The sequence below is a fragment of the Bos grunniens genome, chromosome 9 (assembly GCF_055505025.1).
Source record: "Bos grunniens cultivar Pamir isolate PY7600 chromosome 9, Bosgru_T2T1.0, whole genome shotgun sequence".
Classification (NCBI taxonomy): Eukaryota; Metazoa; Chordata; class Mammalia; order Artiodactyla; family Bovidae; genus Bos; species Bos grunniens.
The window spans coordinates 90171946-90190867 of record NC_141173.1 but is presented as its reverse complement, the minus strand read 5'-3'; the positions used below and the strand labels follow the sequence as shown (position 1 = coordinate 90190867).

The 18922-nt window shown below is 39.4% G+C and overlaps 1 protein-coding gene across 22 annotated transcripts in view; it reads left to right on the top strand.

Annotated features, from left to right (window-relative positions):
• SYNE1 (spectrin repeat containing nuclear envelope protein 1) overlaps window positions 1–18922 on the top strand; it is a 500805-nt gene that overhangs the window by 378856 nt on the left and 103027 nt on the right. For all 22 annotated transcript variants that reach the window (XM_086318390.1, XM_086318389.1, XM_086318388.1 and 19 more), the window contains 10 exons: window positions 241–396; window positions 5369–5524; window positions 8786–8956; window positions 10929–11062; window positions 11679–11883; window positions 13542–13724; window positions 14274–14420; window positions 16536–16690; window positions 17428–17575; window positions 18807–18901. In XM_086318390.1, coding sequence (XP_086174516.1) covers window positions 241–396; window positions 5369–5524; window positions 8786–8956; window positions 10929–11062; window positions 11679–11883; window positions 13542–13724; window positions 14274–14420; window positions 16536–16690; window positions 17428–17575; window positions 18807–18901 — 1550 coding nt within the window. The remainder of the gene's footprint in view (window positions 1–240; window positions 397–5368; window positions 5525–8785; window positions 8957–10928; window positions 11063–11678; window positions 11884–13541; window positions 13725–14273; window positions 14421–16535; window positions 16691–17427; window positions 17576–18806; window positions 18902–18922) is intronic.

Below are 18922 nucleotides of genomic sequence, written 5' to 3'. Positions count from 1 at the left end.
TTCATATCATTTTCCTTTATTTAAGGTCTTAATATCTTTTTCCTTTGCTTCAAAGTTGACTTAAGTTCTTTACTTGTTTACCAATAATAGTCATTGATTTACACTCTTTAACATTCATTCTTAATCACAGATACAATGAACTTTTTTTTTTTTTTTAAGAATTCTTAATCTGGAGGAAACAGTGATCTGCCAGTAATGGGATTCTAAAACAAAATTGCAAATTTTGTTATGTTTGTTCAGATTCAGTTGTTGGAAGGCTTATTGGAATCTTGGTCAGAATATGAAAATAACGTACAATGTCTGAAAACGTGGTTTGAAACCCAGGAAAAGAGAATGAAACAACAACATCGCATTGGAGACCAGGCTTCAGTTCAGAACGCAATGAAAGACTGTCAGGTAACTTGTCTGAGTGGCGGACAAGCACCCTTCACAGTTTGATGGCATATGGCAAATTTGCAAGTCATGACAATTGAGAGTTACATATTAAAAAATGCTGCATTTGGTAACAAATTTCTCTGATTACATGAATTATAATGTTTTGACATCTATTAGATTTTTTTCCACCTGTTTTTATAAATTTGAATTTATGAATAGAGAATGGTTCTAACCCCCCATACTGATCATTCGGGCTTGCCAGGTAGCACAATGGCAAAGAATCCACCTGCCAAGACAGGAGACACAAGAGACACAGATTTGATCCCTGGGTCAGAAGATTCCCCTGGAGTAGGAAGTAGCAACCCACTCTAGTTTTCTTGCTTGGAAAATTCCATGGACAAAGGAGCAGGGCAGGCTACAGTCCTTGGGGTCACAAAGAGTATCGGGTAGGACTGAAGCGACTGAGCACGCACACACACACCTCCTTAAGAAGCTCTTCTCTCACCTGTCTTTCCTGTATAATTGGAAGTCAACATTAGAGGCTTGATTGAATTCTGGCTCAACTCCAGTGAGCCAGTGCTTCCCAGGGGACAGTGTTGCCCCCCTACTGCGTCCCATCAGAAAGACCAGACAGCGCCTGCTTATTCCACAGTTAGTGATAAAGATGTTGGTTCAGGTGGAGTGGGTTAACTAAATGTTTTCCAGTGACTTGGGACTCCTTAATATTTCCTTAGGGGTTCTTGTTTATGTGAAAGAAACGTAAGCTATTACAGTTAATGCTGTAATTAAAAAAAAATTCAGTAATTTATGTGTTACAGATTGGCTATGATGGTTCTCTCTAGTATTTCCTAAGGATAGTTGAAGACTAAACTGTGAAGCAATTCTACAGAAATGCTCCTTACCCCAAATGTGTTTTTCTATTTCAGCTTTCAAAAAGAAAGGCCTTTCCTAATGATCTTCCCTTGAAACAATGTTTTTTTTTTTTTTTCAGGGGGTATATGTAAAGAGATATATTTAAGCTCTCAATCAAAGCCTTTTGGTTCAGAAAAGAGCACGGGCTTTTGTACTGGGCTGACAAGCTAATGAAGTGCAATTTTGAGGGTGCATGAAAATGGCAAAGGAAACTATCATGCAGAGAAATAGTTTGAAAAAAAAAAGAACTTCACATCATTAGATGGGTGTGTAGGGACCTCCTTGGTGGTTCAGTGGTCCCACTGCAGGGGACACTGACTGGTTCAGTCCCTGGTCAAGGAACTAAAATCGCACGTACCTTGTGGCATGCCCCACACCCCCACTCACCCCTCTCCCTGCAAAATAAGGTGGTTGTGTAAAAGATGGAAGACCAGAAACAGGCATTAGCTAGTCTCATTGCCTTTCCAATTTTCCAGGGTCCAGTAGTGTTTTTAACTTAGGCTGTCAATTCCAAAATGTACAAGGAAGCCAGAATTTCAGAATTTTACTTTGAAGAATGACTTCCTCAACTAAAGTGTTTTTATTAAAACTAAAACATAATTTCAGAATGAATATGAGAAAGATGAGTGCTTCCAAGTTCCTGAGGAACTTGACTATGAACAGACTGAAATTATAGGTTAGCTTTCCTTTTCCTTTATTTTTCCTTCTTCCTTCTCCTCGTTTATTTTTTTCTTGCTTGCTATTTTTTTGTTCTCCTTAATGTACTTTTCTTCTGCCATTTTCCATTTTCTTTTTATGTAATGTCTTCTGTTTAACAGAGAGAGAGAGGAGATTGCTAGATGGAAAATATAGCAGAAACTTGACCAAGTTTTACTCCTTTTCCAACCCAAATTTTAGTCTCCCAGAGGGTCACACCAGGCAGTGTCAGAAAGAAAGCTTCATGTGTGGTTGAAAGGACTTCACTCCGATGCCAATTTATGATTTCAAATGAAAAGTCATTAAAAAAAATAAAATAGCAACAACAAAATTAAAGTAGCCCACAGTTATTTTGGGGTTTCACAGATAAATCACGATAGCCTAACTGGCAGGTTCCATTTGACAGCACCACAAACCATGGTGAAAATTTATTGTCATTCTTGAGAAATTGTTCCTCTGGACCAAAGTATAGAATTCAAGCCAGCATACTTACATTGGTGACTGGATTCAAGCTTTATTTTGTTTAAAAGGTCTTGGATATTTTTTTACTTTTCCAGGAGTAATTTATGAACTCAAACCAACCTAAAAACTGATATTTCTGAATTAACCCAAGTTAAGAATGATTTATTATAGCAAAAAATGTTAGTTTTGGCTTTTCTCTTCATTGATCAGAAACAGAATCATCTTTTAATTATTATTGGAGAGAAATGAAAACATACCTTTGTTTTGCACAAAATATATATTTCATTCCTGTTTCTCTCCTGGGTTGTGCTTTTATGCCAACATAAATGTGCAGGACACTTTTGAGATGTGTTTCTAAGCAATGCATAATTTATTTAATATTACTCACTTAAAAAACTAACATCTATGGATAAATGAGAATAAGTTTAATTCCAGTGGCTGAATTTTAGAATAATACTAAAGACATGTTGGAAGGATTATTTGGTTATGTAATCCTTTAGAGAAGCAGAGAAAAAAAATCCTTAAATAGTAAAGTTGATTATGTTTTCTTCAGTGTATATAGGACCTGTAACCCTACTGATCATTATGTTCATTCTCAGGTTAATTATCAAAGCTGTCAACAGACTGGCAAAACTATAAATCATAAATAAAGGACCAGTTATTAAAAACAAAAATTATCTCTTTAGGCTACTGACTGCAAGAACTTATAATTAATACATCAAGACAAAAATAGCTTCCTAATAATTAAGGAGAGATAAATAAATAAATTTGCACTGAAGCAAGGCAAAATACCAAATGGCTAAATAAAATAATACTCTTACATTTGCCTAGTTTTTAACAGCTTCAAAAGGATTTCATAGATATATTTATCCAATGTTATCTCTTTGAGGTGAGCCAAATGTATTATTATTCCTATTTTGTACATAAGGTCGAGGGCTTCCCAGGTGACACGGTGCTAAAGAATCCACCTGCCAGTGCAGGAGACATAGGAGACTTAGGTTCAATCCCTGAGTCAGGAATATCCCCTGGAGGAGGGCATGGCAACCTGCTGTAGTAATCTTGCCTGAAAAATTCCATGGACAGGGGAGCCTGGTGGGCTACAGTCCATTGTGAGGTTGCAAAGAGCTGGACGTGACTGAGCAACCGAGCACACACACACAGACACACAGAGAGTGATGAAAGGATTGGACCACACAGAAACAAAAACCAAAGGGACACATTAAAGGAAAACAGAGAGCAGGACGTTACCCTGCCCGTACCCATACCAAGACTGATGGAGTGATCCATGTGTGGATCGTGACAGGGAGGTGGAAATCTTTTTCACAGAATTGAGACATTATCCAAGCTTAAAATATTTTTTGGTTTTCTTCATTCCAAGCCCCAAGGCCTACACATCTGCATACCTAGCTCTGGGGATGTACTTTTGAATATGATCATATACTCCATATACTACAGCTGCTCACCTCACCCCAACATAGGTTTACACCTTCTCCTTGATTCCTGTCCAATGACCCACCTTCAGCACTGGGCTGGGAGTCAGTAGGCTCAAAAGTCTTGGGTTCTAACTCCGCTTCTGGCCTTTCTGTGACCTGAGACAGGTTGTATGACTTAAATCTCTCTTGTTCATCCATAAAATGTTGATAGCAGTCTCAACCAGAGAAGGCAATGGCAACCCACTCCACTCTTGCCTGGAAAATCCCATGGATGGAGGAGCCTGGTAGGCTGCAGTCCATGGGGTCGCTAGTAGTCGGACAGGACTGAGCGACTTCACTTTCACGCATTGGAAAAGGTAATGGCAACCCGCTCCAGTGTTCTTGCCTGGAGAATCCCAGGGATGGGGGAGCCTGGTGGGCTGCCGTCTCTGGGGTCACACAGAGTCAGACAGGACTGAAGCCACTTAGCAGCAGCAGCAGCAATCTCAACCTGTCTCAAGGTGCTTTCAAAATTTTCTAATGAATTTAAAACATGAGTTAGGATTATGGTTAAGTATGATCTCTATATCATCATCTCATTTTTTTTTTAGAACATTTCATGGTGGCGGTGGTGGTGATGTGTTAGTCGCTAAGTTGTGTCTGATTCTTGTGAACCCGTGGACTGTAGCCCACCAGGCTCCTCTGTTCATGAAACTTCGCAGGCAAGAATACTGGACTGGGTTGCCATTTCCTTCTCCAGGGGATCTTCCTGACCCAGGGACTGAACCAGGATCTCCTACACTGCAGGCAGTCTCCTACACTGTAGGCCGATTCTTTACCAATTGAGCTACCAGGAAAGCCCGGACATTTCATGCTGGCCATTATAAATGCAAATCCTAAGGAAGATGAGGATTTGACTCATGAAAAAAAGCCCACACAACCTTTCTGAATCACTCGAATCAGAGTATTTTAGGGAGAAAGAGAGGTTAATGGAGACTCTGTTTTTTTTCATATGAAGAAACTGAGACCCTATGGAAGTTTCTCACTTGCACAAAGTGACTCAGCTTAATGGTCACAGAAGTGGGGCTAAATCCCAGATACTGGGGTCCAGAGCACCATTCTATTCCATTTCATTCCAGGGGCTAGGACTGTGAGACTTTTCCAATAGCAAGATAAATGAATTTAAGGATGTAAATCATGTTAAGCATTTCCAACATATATTTCTTTCCTTGTAGCTTGTTGAAAAAAGTTCCACATTGCCATTTCCTTATCTATTATATAATCAAATTTTGTATTTTTTAAGTTACACTCACCTCTCATGGAATGAGAAGAGAATTTTTAAAATTTAAAGGTAGGAAGAAGTATCGTTCTGGCGACCCTCTCCTGAGAACAATAAGCTTTTTGGATTAGTAAAAGGTTTTTTTGGATATGAGACTAGCATGGCTCAATTTCAGTGCACCCCAGAGTTCCATAATAGAATAATTTAAAATGATTATTTCTTCATCTTTCAGGATCTGGAAGACTTGATTAAAGCAAAAGAGAAAGAGGTAGAGAAAATTGAGCAGAATGGACTTGCTTTGGTTCAGAACAAGAAAGAAGAAGTATCTGGCATTGTCAGGAGCACGCTTCAGGAGCTCAACCAAACTTGGGCAAATTTAGACCACATGGTAATGTTGCTTGTGGAGAGTTGGCTCCAAGACCGCACTTACCATCTTGTGTCCAAATGTGAATGTGACATGGGCTTTGATTTTCATAAAGTAACTGAAAAAATAATCGCTGAATCTAAACAGCATGTATTTATACTGTTAAGTCCACTTTGTTAACCTTTCAAAAAGAGTCTAGCTTCAGCTGTTTCCTATAATTAACAGTATTATGGACATTCCTTTCTCAATAATCTTATCTATTCGGGGTCTATCGATACCATTTAGGCACAGGTGGTTCTCAAATGTGTATACTCAGGTTGAACTTCTCCCCTAAACTCAGTCAGAGACAGACACAGAGGGAAGTCCTCTATCAACATCTCCACTCACATGGCCAGTAGACATCTCAAACTTCCTGTGCGAATCAACTCCCATCAGTCCCCCTCAAACGCACACTTTTGCCGTCTCGGTTCATGACAGCTCTACCCTTCCAGCAGCATGGGCTGGAACTCTCTTTCTCTCAGACCCACCTCCAGTCCAGCGGCAATCTTGTCGGCCCCATTTCAGGATAGACTAGAAGCTGACCTCTGTCCCTGTCTGTGAAGCGAACAGCTAGGTCTAAGTCAGCTCTTCAGCCCTCAGTTTCCTCATCTGTAAGATGAGTTAAGATTCCATCTACCTCAAAGGTTGTTACCAGGATAAAATGGGTAATGAATTTAAAACACTCAGTTAATATGTTTCCTAAATGGTGGTACTAAATATATTGATCTTTTATCACATATATATATTATATAAATAATATATATACATATTATAATTATAAATATATACATATATACATATAAATATAAGCTCAGATCATGAACTCCTTATTAGAAAATTCAGACTTAAATTGAAGAAAGTAGGGAAATCCATTAGACCATTCACATGTGATCTAAATCAAATCCCTTATAATTATACAGTGGAAGTGACAAATAGATACAGGGATTAGATCTGATAGAGTGCCTGAAGAACTATGAATGGAGGTTTGTCACATTGTACAGGAGGTGGTGACCAAAACCATCCCCAAGAGAAAAATATACAAAAAGGCAAAATGGTTGTCTGAGGAGGCCTTACAAATAGCTGAGAAAAGACGAGAAGTGAAAGGCAAAGGAGAAAAGGAAAGACACACTCATCTGAATGCAGAGTTCCAAAGAATAGCAAGGAGAGATAAGAAAACCTTCCTCAGTGATCACTGCAAAGATATAGAGGAAAACAATACAATGGGGAAGACTAGAGATCTCTTTAAGAAAATTAGAGATACCAAGGGAACATTTCATGCCAAGATGGGCATAATAAAGACAGAAACAGTATATACCCAACAGAAGCAGAAGATATTAAGACGAGAACTATACAAAGAATACACCTATACAAACCATACAAGAATACACTAAAGAACCATACAAAAAAGATCTTCATGACTCAGGTAACCATGATGGTGTGATCACTCACCTAGACCCAGACATCCTAGAATGTGAATTCAAGTGGGCCTTAGGAGGCATCACTACAAACAAAGCTAGTGGAGGTGATGGAATTCCAGTTGAGCTATTTCAAATCCTAAAAGATGATGCGGTGAAAGTGCTGCACTCAATATGCCAGCAAATTTGGAAACCTCAGCAGTGGCCACAGGACTGGAAAAGGTCAGTTTTCATTCCAATCCCAAAGAAAGGCAATGCCAAAGAATGCTCAAGCTACCACACAATTGCATTCATCTCACACACTAGCCAAGTAATGCTCAAAATTCTCCAAGTGAGGCTTCAACAGTACATGAACTGAGAACTTCCAGATGTTCAAGCTGGTTTTAGAAAAGTCAGAGGAACCAGAGGTCAAATTGCCAACATCTATTGGATCATCGAAAAAGCAAGAGAGTTCCAGAAAAACATCTGCTTTATTGACTACACCAAAGCCTTTGACTGTGCGGATCACTACAAACTGTGGAAAATTCTTCAAGAGATGGGAATATCAGACCACCTTACGTGCCTCCTGAGAAATCTGTATTCAGGTCAAGAAGCAACAGTTAGAACCTGACATGAAACAACAGATTGGTTCCACATCGAAAAAGGAGGACGTCAAGTCTGTATATTGTCACCCTGCTTATTTAATTATGTGCAGAGTACATCATGCCAAAGTGTGGACTGGATGAAGCACAAGCTGGAATTGAGATTGCGGGGAGAAACATGAATAACCTCAGATATGCAGAAGACACCACCCTTATGGCAAAAAGTGAAGAGGAACTAAAGAGCCTCTTAATGAAAGTAAAAGAGGAGAGTGAAAAAGCTGGCTTAAAACTCAGCATTTAGAAAACAAAGATCATGTCATCCAGTCCATCATTTCATGGCAAATAGATTGGAAAACAGTGGAAACAGTGACAAGACTTTATTTCTTGGGCTCCAAAATCACTGCAGATGGTGACTGCAGCCATGAAATTAAAAAACACTTGCTCCTTGGAAGAAAACCTATGACCAACCGAGACAGCATATTAAAAAGCAGACACATTACTTTGCCAACAAAGGTCCATCTAGTCAAAGCTGTCATTTTTCCAATAATCCTGTATGGATGTGAAAGTTGGACCATAAAGAAAGCTGAGCACAAAAGAATTGATGCTTTTGAACTGTGGTGTTGGAGAAGACTCTTGAGAGTCCCTTGGACTGCAAGGAGATCAAACTGGTCAATCCTAAAGGAAATCAGTCCTGAATATTCATTGGAAGGACTGATGCTGAAGCTCCAATACTTTGGCCACCTGATGCAAAGAACTGACTCATTTGAAAAGACCCTGATGTTGGGTAAGATTGAAGGCAGGGGGAAAAGGTAATGACAGAGGATGAGGTGGTTGGATGACAACACCGACTCAATGGACTTGAGTTTAAGCAAGCTCCAGGAGTTGACGATAGACAGGGAAGCCTGGCGTGCTGCAGTCCATGGGGTTGCAAAGAGTCGGACACCACTGAGCAACTGAACTGAACTGATAATATAGGTCAAGGTTATATGAGTAACCTTTTAAGCATTTTAATTTAGACTATGTGATCACACGTATGAAAGGCTTAAATTTCAACATTGCTACATTTTTACTTTAAAAACCTATTTTATAACTTTTTGTTTTAATGTATAATTTTTTAAATTTGAGTTTACTTGCAATGCCTGAAACCCCAGTGAAGTTCTTAAATGTTAATGCCTTTTCCATCAAAGGAATATATATTTTATCATGTAAAATAGTATGCAATTATAAGAAGTCTCTGTCTCTTCTGAAAGGTTGGCCAACTCAAGATCCTGTTGAAATCCGTGCTTGACCAGTGGAGCCACCATAAAGTGGCATTTGATGAGATAAACAGTTGCCTCATGGAGTCCCGATACTCTCTTTCTCGATTCTGTCTACTCACAGGCTCTTTAGAAGCTGTGCAAGTTCAGGTGGACAATCTTCAGGTAAGGAGTGAATTGACCTCATCCGTAGCATTCTTTTTAATTAGAGAAAATTTTTTTAAAAAGTGAACAAATTCAAACATCGTGCTGGAATGTTGGTCTATATTGTTTGCATTTAATTATTTTCAAAATATTCAAAATTAATTTTACTTGCTTTATTTGTTACATAATCAAACTTGCCTGTGGATACCAGATTTTGGAATAGCTGGTATATAACTAAATGAGTTTTTAAATTATATAAATATCCTGATGGATGTATTTTATCAAATGACTTTATTCCCAAATCCATCTTCTGTATCTATTATCACTGCCTTTTATGTCTTCCCTTTCTCTTTTTTTAATCCTGCTTTTCTAAACATATTCTAAGGGATTTAAAAGAACACAGAAAGAAAAATAGCAAAAGAGTAAAATTTTAAACCATTAAGTTATTTTCTTTGCATTCAGCAGAATGTCAGTGGTCTGTGCAACGCGTACACGTCATCCCCGTTTTCTAGCACTTGCTGCGTTGTTTCCTGTGTGTCTGTTATCATGTCCTTCATCCAGAAGGACATGGCTGTTGTTGGACTTAAAGAGCACAATCTCACTCAGGCCACTGCCCTCAGTTGATTGCTACCCTCATCCCCTATGTTCCTGGGCACTGGGCACTCTTCACCTGCTACTGATCTTTCTCCCGGGGTGGATAGTGCAGCCAGTGGCATGGGCATGGCAGGCCTAAGGGATGAGGGGTCAGCAAGAGCCCAGCATGGACCCTCCTTACCTTGGCTCACATCCCTCACTTGGCAATCAAAGTCTATATGTTGCTGATCTGAGGTGCAGACTTGCTGAGAGAATGCCCTTTTTTCAGGAGAGGCAGGAGGCAGGAAGGATAAAATGAGTTATATATAGTTATATGAAACCTTAAATAATTATTGTAAATACTAAAAATCATTACAACTTATTTTGAGACTAGTAAGTTTAAAAACACATTTTAAACCCTTGAGGAGAAATACCTTTTAATTTAGCCTACTCTGTGTTTCACCTCTTCTACCTTAAGATATGAAAGGACGCGGGGTCTATTCCTCATGTGTTTTGATTTGATGGCAGCCAGAAAGCAGTGTCAGGTAGGGGTGGATTTTTGCAGCCTGGTTTACCTGAGGAGTTTTACTAAGAACTGTATCTGTTACTTCAGCATTTCCTGGGAAATATCCTTCTTCACCGGTTCTTGGTAGAAGACTCCACCAAGCCTATAACCTTGGCGGTTATAGGCTTACTTTGCAAGGAAGAACACTCAGAGCTAGAACTTAGATGGTACTCAGAAAAGCTATGGGGCTTCCTGGGCAGCTCAGTGGGTAAAGAATTTGCCTGCAATTCTGGTGACACAGGAGACTCGGGTTTGATCCTTGGGTGGAGAAGATCCCCTGGAGTAGGGCATGGCAACCCACTTCAGTATTCTTGCCTGGAGAATCCCACAGACAGAGGAACCTGCCGGACTACAGTCCACAGGGTCGCAAATAGTCAGACTGTCACGACAAAGCAACTGAGCATGCACGCGTGCAGAAAAGCTATGATATCTTAAACTGTCATTATCAGAAGTTTCTGACAGAGCAGCTCTCGGTAAGTGATAGAATATAGATCTGGATTTTTATCTTGAGCAGCAAAGAGAACCACGGTGTGCCAGGTTGCACACCCACCAGCCCCACGGCTTCCTCCTGGATGATGAACAGGGGTTCCCTGTGTGAACTTTCCTGGCAGAATTACCCATCCCACTCCGAGGCTCAATGTTAAGAGTCCCTCCTCACACCCACAAGAACAAACTCATTAAAAAGGAAAAATGATTATCTAAAGGAAACTTACGAAACATTGGGGCAAAAGTCACAGTTTATGTATTTGTGTGTGCATATTTTCATATTGTATGAAAGCAGCTATATTACTTCAAAATTTGATCATTAGCATTTTTAGACCCTGTCATGTCATCTGTGGCCTTTTCTTTGGGCAGAATCTTCAAGATGATCTAGAAAAACAGGAAAAGAGCTTGCAGAAATTTGGCTCTGTGACCAACCAACTTCTAAAAGAGTGTCACCCACCTGTGACAGAAACTCTTACTAATACACTAAAAGAAGTCAACATGAGGTATGGAATATGCTGGTTTTACACTGTTGCTCATTATTTATATCACAATCTAATTATAAATAATGATACAATTAAACCCTAGCATTTTGAACTTGAGCCTTATAGGCTCTATTCTATTAATGTTTTTATTTTCACAAAATGAATTTAAGGAGAAACAAATGTAGTGAAGATGGGGCTTCTCAGGTGACTCATTGGTAAAAAAAAAAAAATCTGCCTATAGTATGGGAGACCTGGGTTCAATCCCTGGGTCAGGAAGATCCCTTGGAGAAGGAAATGGCAGCCCACTCCAGTATTCTTGCCTGGGAAATTACATGGACATAGGAGCCTGGCGGGCTATGACTGCACACACACAGACACACACACACACACACACAAATGCAGTGAAGACATTTGGAAAGGAATTATAACTGCAGTATACCCCAAGATTGACCCCTTTTCTACTATCTACCCTTGAAATATGACTGTGAAATATTACTTTTTATTACATTAAATAGAAATGAGACATCTGCATTATTTCCATATTCACATGAACCAGGATCATGAAAAATAAAATAGCAAATAACAGCATTTGGTGAGAGGTGGGAATCAACCCATGAGTGTTGGCTGTCGTTTCCAGATGGAATAACTTGCTGGAAGAGATTGCCGAGCAGCTGCGTGCCAGCAAGGCCCTACTTCAGCTTTGGCAGAGATACAAGGACTACTTCAAACAGTGTGCTGCTACAGTTCAACAGCAGGAGGGACGAACCAACGAGTTCTTGAAGGCAGCCACCGACAAGGACATCGGTGATGACGAAGTTGCCACCTGGATCCAAGATTGCAATGTATGTTCAAGAACTATCGCGAGTTCTCAACTTGCCAGGCTTAGACTTCTCAAGTTTAACAGGGCGAGTGCTGCTGTGTGTAAGCTTTTGTTATGGCTCTATGTGGGACAGCTTTCCAAAAATAATTGTTTCAAATATCAGAGAGCCTGCTAGGTTTTCAGAACACAGTTGCACATGTATCAGAGTTAAAGAGATCCCCTCCCATTGCTTTCTTTTTAAAGACTCATTTTCCCATTTTTCCTAATGGAATACAGTCCATGTGAAAGACTTAAGGATCTCTGTTTTTACAGAGTTGGTCAATATAAGAAATGACAGTATGAAAAGTAATGTTACATCTTTTAAAAATCCACTGTTAAAAGATATAGTCCAGTTAGGGCCATTATCTCTTATGTAAGCCTCAACACAATAATTTCTTCTAAGAACTTAATGGTAAGAAGAAGTCTTTCTCTCCTGATTTATGAGGAGTATACTTCTTTTTAATAGCTTTTTAATATTTCTCTTTTTCACTGCAGCTGCCAATAACCTACTTAAAGTTTTCAGGAATTATTCTCTTGTTTCACTTATCACATGCCTCTTACTGTTTGCCCCGTTTGTCTTTATTTTAATGAACTTATTTCAAAGACCTTCTTATAAACTTTCCCAAATCAGTTTATTAGAATTAGGCAGGTTATAAAAGACACATAAATAAAAGTTTAACTCGTTCTAAGGCCTTCACACAGAAAATGAATAATCCCTTGAAAGCTAGAGTTTAAGTTTTACCGTAAAGTTAATTCAGTGTTTTTTTTTTTTTTTCTTTCTACATAGCTCATCTTTATGAGATTTGTCATTTTCCATATTCAGTCCTCCTGAGTTGAGAGATACTTGTTTTACAGTCAAGGGCGCCAAATGATGGCTGTGAATTTTCTGATCTCTCTGTCAGGATTAAAGTTGCCCTTTGTTTTTCCCCTCTCACTGAAGTCCGCAGGCAGGCTCTGCTCTTTCCATCTATCTGTGAGTCATCAGCAACAGGTAGAAGAACCAGTCAGTTGTCATCCCTAAGTGGTAGATGGAACTGAAACAGGGAATTTCCACCAGCTTATAATTTGGAGTATATACAAGGGTCCCACAAAGCATGGAGGCAAGAGATGCTGCGGAAAAGGATGGAATCCACTCTTGCTGCTGCTCACAGAGCCGTGCCCAGGCTTCTGAGCCCACCGGCCAGGGGTGGGGTACTGTAACCACGGTGGTGTGACCACACATACAGCTTCCCCTTGTGTGTCTAATGCTAAGTCCTAGAAGGTAAAATGTAGCACTGGATTTTCAACTTGATATCAATTACATGAAGAGGCAAGGGAAAAGAAAAGAAAAACTGCCAAAATATTTCTAGTTATGGGCTATACTTGTAGATAATTTTTTTTCTTCTTTATGCAAGTTTTTCTGCATTTCCTCTATGTCTTATAAGGAACCTATGTGGCTTTTATAATCAAAATAGCACTTTTTTATGTTAATACACACGTTTTTAAAAATGGAATTCAATTTTTGATTTTTTTCCCCCCTCTACAGGGGGAAGTTATTTAGTGTAATAATTGAACAAATAAGAATGAGTGTCTGTAATTGTTTACAATAATGAGTACACTTAACCTGTTGTTTCATGATGAGCATATTTTCGTCTTCTGTAGGACCTCCTCAAAGGATTGGGGCCGATTCAGGATTCTCTTGTAGTTCTTCATGAGCTGGGAGGGCAACTCAAGCAACAAGTGGACGCTTCGGCAGCATCAGCCATTCAATCCGATTGGCTCTCTTTGAGGCAACAATTACATGCTCTCGAACAGGCTCTCTGCAAACAGCAGACTGTGTTACAGGTACAGAGCTTATATTCAGCGGGTGTTATGAATTAGGCATCCTGTAAAACCTGGCCATAAATAGGAAAAGGAGAACTCTCATCATCAAACAATGCTTCCTTCAAGATCAAAAAATTTAAAAATAAACAAATTTAAAAGTTCCAGTGGGGTCAAGGAAAGCTGGGAGTCTTGCCCTGTTCTCTACCATGTAATTTTGCCCTAAAATCAGTGATTTTTTCCCTTGGTAAAATATGTTCAATTAATAAATGTTAAGTAACTTTAATGTTAACACTCATGTTTACATAAGCTTTTGTAAGAATCAATATATCTCTCTTGATAATGTATTTTTAAAAAACTTTAATTGGTTAATTAATGGTACATAGAAGTAATTCTAAGCTTTAGGAAAATTACATCAATATAAAGAAGAAAGTGTAAATCATGGCAACCTTGTCTTTTTAGAAATGACATCTGGAGAATGGCAATTTGATGCAAGAATATGAAAAATAATTTTAACATCCACTTGCCCTTTCACTAGATTTCTAAATACCAATTTTCTTTTGTGAAACAAAGGCTGGCGTTCTTGACTATGAAACCTTTACCAAGAGTTTAGAAGCTTTGGAGACCTGGATAGTAGAAGCTGAAGAAATATTACAAGGGCAGGACCCTAGCCACTCCTCTGACCTCTCGACCATCCAGGAAAGGATGGAGGAGCTGAAGGTAAGTGTGTTCAAATCCTCATCCCAGATCTAGCTTCTGCTGCTTCTTCTTTTTTTATTTTGGCCAAGCACATGCATTTTAATTGTTTAAAATTGTACTTCCTCTACCAGGGAATCGAGCCCATGCCCCCTACAGTGAAGTCACAGAGTCTTAATCACTGGTGTGCCAGGAAAGTCCCCCAGGTTTATATGCTCAGAAACTTAAGGGTAACTCAGAACTCCTGACATAGGCCTGCCGTTTGTTCCCAAGAGAATTCTTGCCAGCTCTGCTTTCCTTTTCTCTTGAGAGGAGTGATGTCTGTGACCACAGCCAATGTCATGGCCCGTGATGGGGGACCCCAGGAGCAGTGCTATGTCTATCTCACTCTTCTCCCTCCTCCCTCTGGTCCCTCCTCACACCTAGTCCATGACCTCCGTCCATGTTCTTAAACCTTTCATCGCTGCCTTCATCCGCTCCCAGTCAAGTTGCCAGTCTCTCAGGGGCCAAGACCAAGCTTCAACCTCCACGGGCCTCCTTGAGTCTCCCTCTCTCCCTCCAACCCATAATGCTACAATGGTCTTTTCCTTTTGCAGGGATTCACTTAATTATGAACTATATTAAAGTAAGTAAAATAATACAATAGACATGCCCATTTTTATTATTATATTACCCCTCTGCTTAAACCCTCTATGGGTTCCCATTGCTCTCAGGATAAAGATGTGGTGAAGTATCAAGACCAGAAATACCCAGCTTCCACCCTCCGAAGGAACTCATCTTCACCATTGTCCCTGTCACTCTCCAGCCACTTGGGAGCTGCTGTTTCCCAGCGTCTCTGGGCAAGATGTGCCCTGGCTTCCTTCTTCCTGGAATTCATTCCTTATCCCCACCAACTCCGTGCCCACCAGAAGGAATCAGCTCCTGGTCCTTTTGTTCAATGGCGCTCTCAGAAAGCCTCCCCTTCTGTCTATGACCAGGCTACCCAGCAACACACTGTCAGACCCACTGTTCTTTTTCTTCAGTTTCGTCGTATCTTCTAATGACGCTCACGCGATTAACTGACTACTGTTCTCTCCACTACCAGAATAGTGTCTTACACTCTGTGAGCACCGTGTCAGTTTTGTTCACTGCTGATACGTACCCGTGGAAATTCTGGCATCTAGCAGGTTGCTTTTGGCTTTGACAGTTGGAAAGGTTTATTCCCTCTCAGGGTGATAAGCCTTTTTTCAGAGCACATAAAGTGGAAACACTCACAGCCAAAGGTGGCCTGACCTTTTCTTCTTCCTATAGCCAGTTTCCTCGATGGAGTTAAGAATGCCCACAGGAAAAGGCAGGACAGGCAGCTTTGTCCTGTGTGTGGAGGGACAAAAGAGACCAGAAAGCATAAACTGCTTTCTCAGTTGAGTCTCACCAAGTTTGGGGCTGGGGTCAAGAAACTAAAGCTGAAGCTCTTGAGATGACACATGGTAATTTCAGAGCTTAAGTGAGTTTGTGTTGTATCCAGGGAGAACCCATCAAATGTTGCTTATCTGGCTCTCTCACGAGCTGGGTGGTCTTAAGCAATTTCCTTAAAGGGTCTGTGCCTCATATTTCTTGTTGTAAATCAGGAATAGTAGTGGTTCTTACCTTATGGAATTGTTTTGAGGATAAAATGAGTTATTATCTATAAAGCTCTTGCAACAGTGCTTGGTTTATAAGGGCTCAATAAATGTTAGCTATTACTGCTATAACTATTATTATTATTATGAAATAATAGTGGAGCAGATTAACACAGATAAATGACATATAAAGGGTAGGAAATAAGTTTTTTCAGTCATCAACACAATTTTCATCCTTTATCAGTTCAAGCAAGTATTACTGCTAAGTAAATGAAGGAAGTAAATAACACATATAAACTACTAAGCGTTCAATAAAGGACAGCGAGTAGCCATGCAGCAATAGCAGCAGCAGCACTGAAAGCTGATGGGGAGGTGCCGTTTTGCTTTCTGTGCGACTCTGGAGATGGCAAGTGGGTGCCTAGAAACACCGAGGAGACCAAAGACCAGCTTCTCCCAGAAATCAGAAGTTCACTGTCCACTCTGAAAGTCCTCTGCCTTTTCTGACTGTGGTGCTAAACCTACTTTTGCATCTTGCTTCCAGGGACAGATGCTGAAATTCAGTAGCATGGTCCCAGATTTAGACCGTCTGAATGAGCTTGGATACAGGCTGCCCCTGAACGATAAAGAAATCAAAAGGATGCAGAATCTCAATCGGCACTGGTCTCTGATCTCCTCCCAGACTACGGAAAGATTCAGGTAGAGTAACCCAGAGATGTTTTGGCTACTCTGAAATATCTGTACAGATAGTTCATGATTTGTGTATATTTATACATTCTAGTGGAGAAGGCAATGGCACCCCACTCCAGTACTCTTGCCTGGAAAATCCCATGGACGGAGGAGCCTGGTAGGCTGCAGTCCATGGGGTCGATAAGAGTCGGACACGACTGAGCAACTTCACTTTCACTTTTCTCTTTCATGCATTGGAGAAGGAAATGGCAACCCACTCCAGTGTTCTTGCCTGGAGAATCCCAGGGACGGGGGAGCCTGGTGGGCTGCCGTCTATGGAGTCGCACAGAGTCAGGCACGACTGAAGCGATTTAGCATAGCACAGCATACATTCTAGGTCTTTCCAGTGATAACAAAATTTGAACTAAAAGTGGGCAACTCAAATTGTGATACGGCTTCTCATGTTGAATGTACTGAGGAATGTTTAATCTTGTTTTTATCAAAAAATAAAGCTTTTATATATGCTTTACCCTCTGAGCCACCAGGGAAGCCCTTTATATAAGAATATGTAAAAGATATATAATTTTATCATTAAAACATTTTTCTTCAGTTTTCTTTTTATGTTTTAAAACACTTACTACCTCATGGGAGAGCTTTGTAGAGGTCAAATTAAAACTGGAGGCAGAGAATATTTAATCTAGTTTTATGTGCTACAGGCATAAGAAAAAAGCAGCAACATTGTCATTCTTTTTCTTTCGTTCTGTCAGTAAGTTACAGTCATTTTTGCTACAACATCAGACTTTCTTGGAAAAATGTGAAACATGGATGGAATTCCTAGTTCAAACGGAACAAAAGTTAGCAGTAGAGATTTCAGGCAATTATCAGCATCTTTTGGAGCAGCAGAGAGCACATGAGGTAAGTTATGCCAGTACTGTTTTGGCTGATAAAACAGTTAGGCCTTTGGAAGATGCTGCAAAAAATGCCATGTGGAAGAAAGACCTGTACTGTGCGCCAAGTCTGCTCAAATGCATGCAGTGTTTTTGTCGTCTTTTTTAAGCTTGAAGTTTTGATATCTTAATCCCAAAAATGTGATGGGTTATAAGCATGGGACAGGCTTCAATATCCTGCAAGGTATCATGTCAGAATTATGGTAAGGTAATTTCCAAGTTGAGTTACAGACTACAATAATATTTCTGAGGCTAGTTGCTTAGAGATTACACTTTGGTCAAAAATCTCTAATAAATTAAAATTGTGAGTTCTTTAAAAAGCACATACATGTTTTATACTAGAAAATCAAGCTACCAAACATCTCCCAGTGTACTTCCTGATCAAATTGCATTATAATTCTTTCTCAAGAAACATCTACAGTGAATTAGATCTGGAAAGCAAATTAATAAATTTGCTGTTAGTCTCTATTTTGCTGTTTTCTAGTGTAACTAAGTTGCTCCGTGTGTTTATGAAATACACACAAATGGAGATCCAGGATTCCTAGGGCAGAGAAAAGCTAAAAGCTGGAAACTTGCTAATGAGTATGGAGCTTTGGGAGGGGATTGTGAAAATAGTCTAAAATTGATTGTGGTGATAGTTGTATAACTGTAAATATGAGAAAAATTATTGCACACTTTAATCAGGTGAATTATATGATACAGAATTCTATCTCAATAAACCTGTTTAAAAAACAGTGAAAATTTGAAAGTCTTAGTGGTGAAACAATTTTATTGACTTAGCTAAATTGAAAAACAGTGAGTTTATTAAAAATGGTGGATTTTTTCCATTCTTCAACTTTTTAAAAGGTTTTAGAACTATTCTGTCTAAAAATGGACCGTATTCTGCATATAAAATAAACCAGAATACAAATTATGTATTAACTAACTTTATTGGGTGATTTTGAAAGAAAGAAGGGAAACATAATTATACTTTTAGTCACAGTCTTAGTAAACAAAAACTAAACTGTATCTTTAAGTTTATCTTAACGGATAGTTTTTAAAATGTTCTTACCTTGCAGGATTTTTTATATTAATACAGCCTGATTCATCTGGAAGTGTTTTTCATAGTCTTGCTTAAACCAGAATTTTTGGAAAGTTTTTGGAGAACTGGTCAGTAAAATTAGGAACTCTAAATTATGTTTTTCTTTTTTAAATAACAGTTGTTTCAAGCAGAGATGTTCAGCCGTCAGCAGATTTTGCACTCAATCATTTTTGATGGACAGCACCTTCTAGAACAAGGTCAAGTTGATGACAGGTAGGATCTTTGATATTGTAT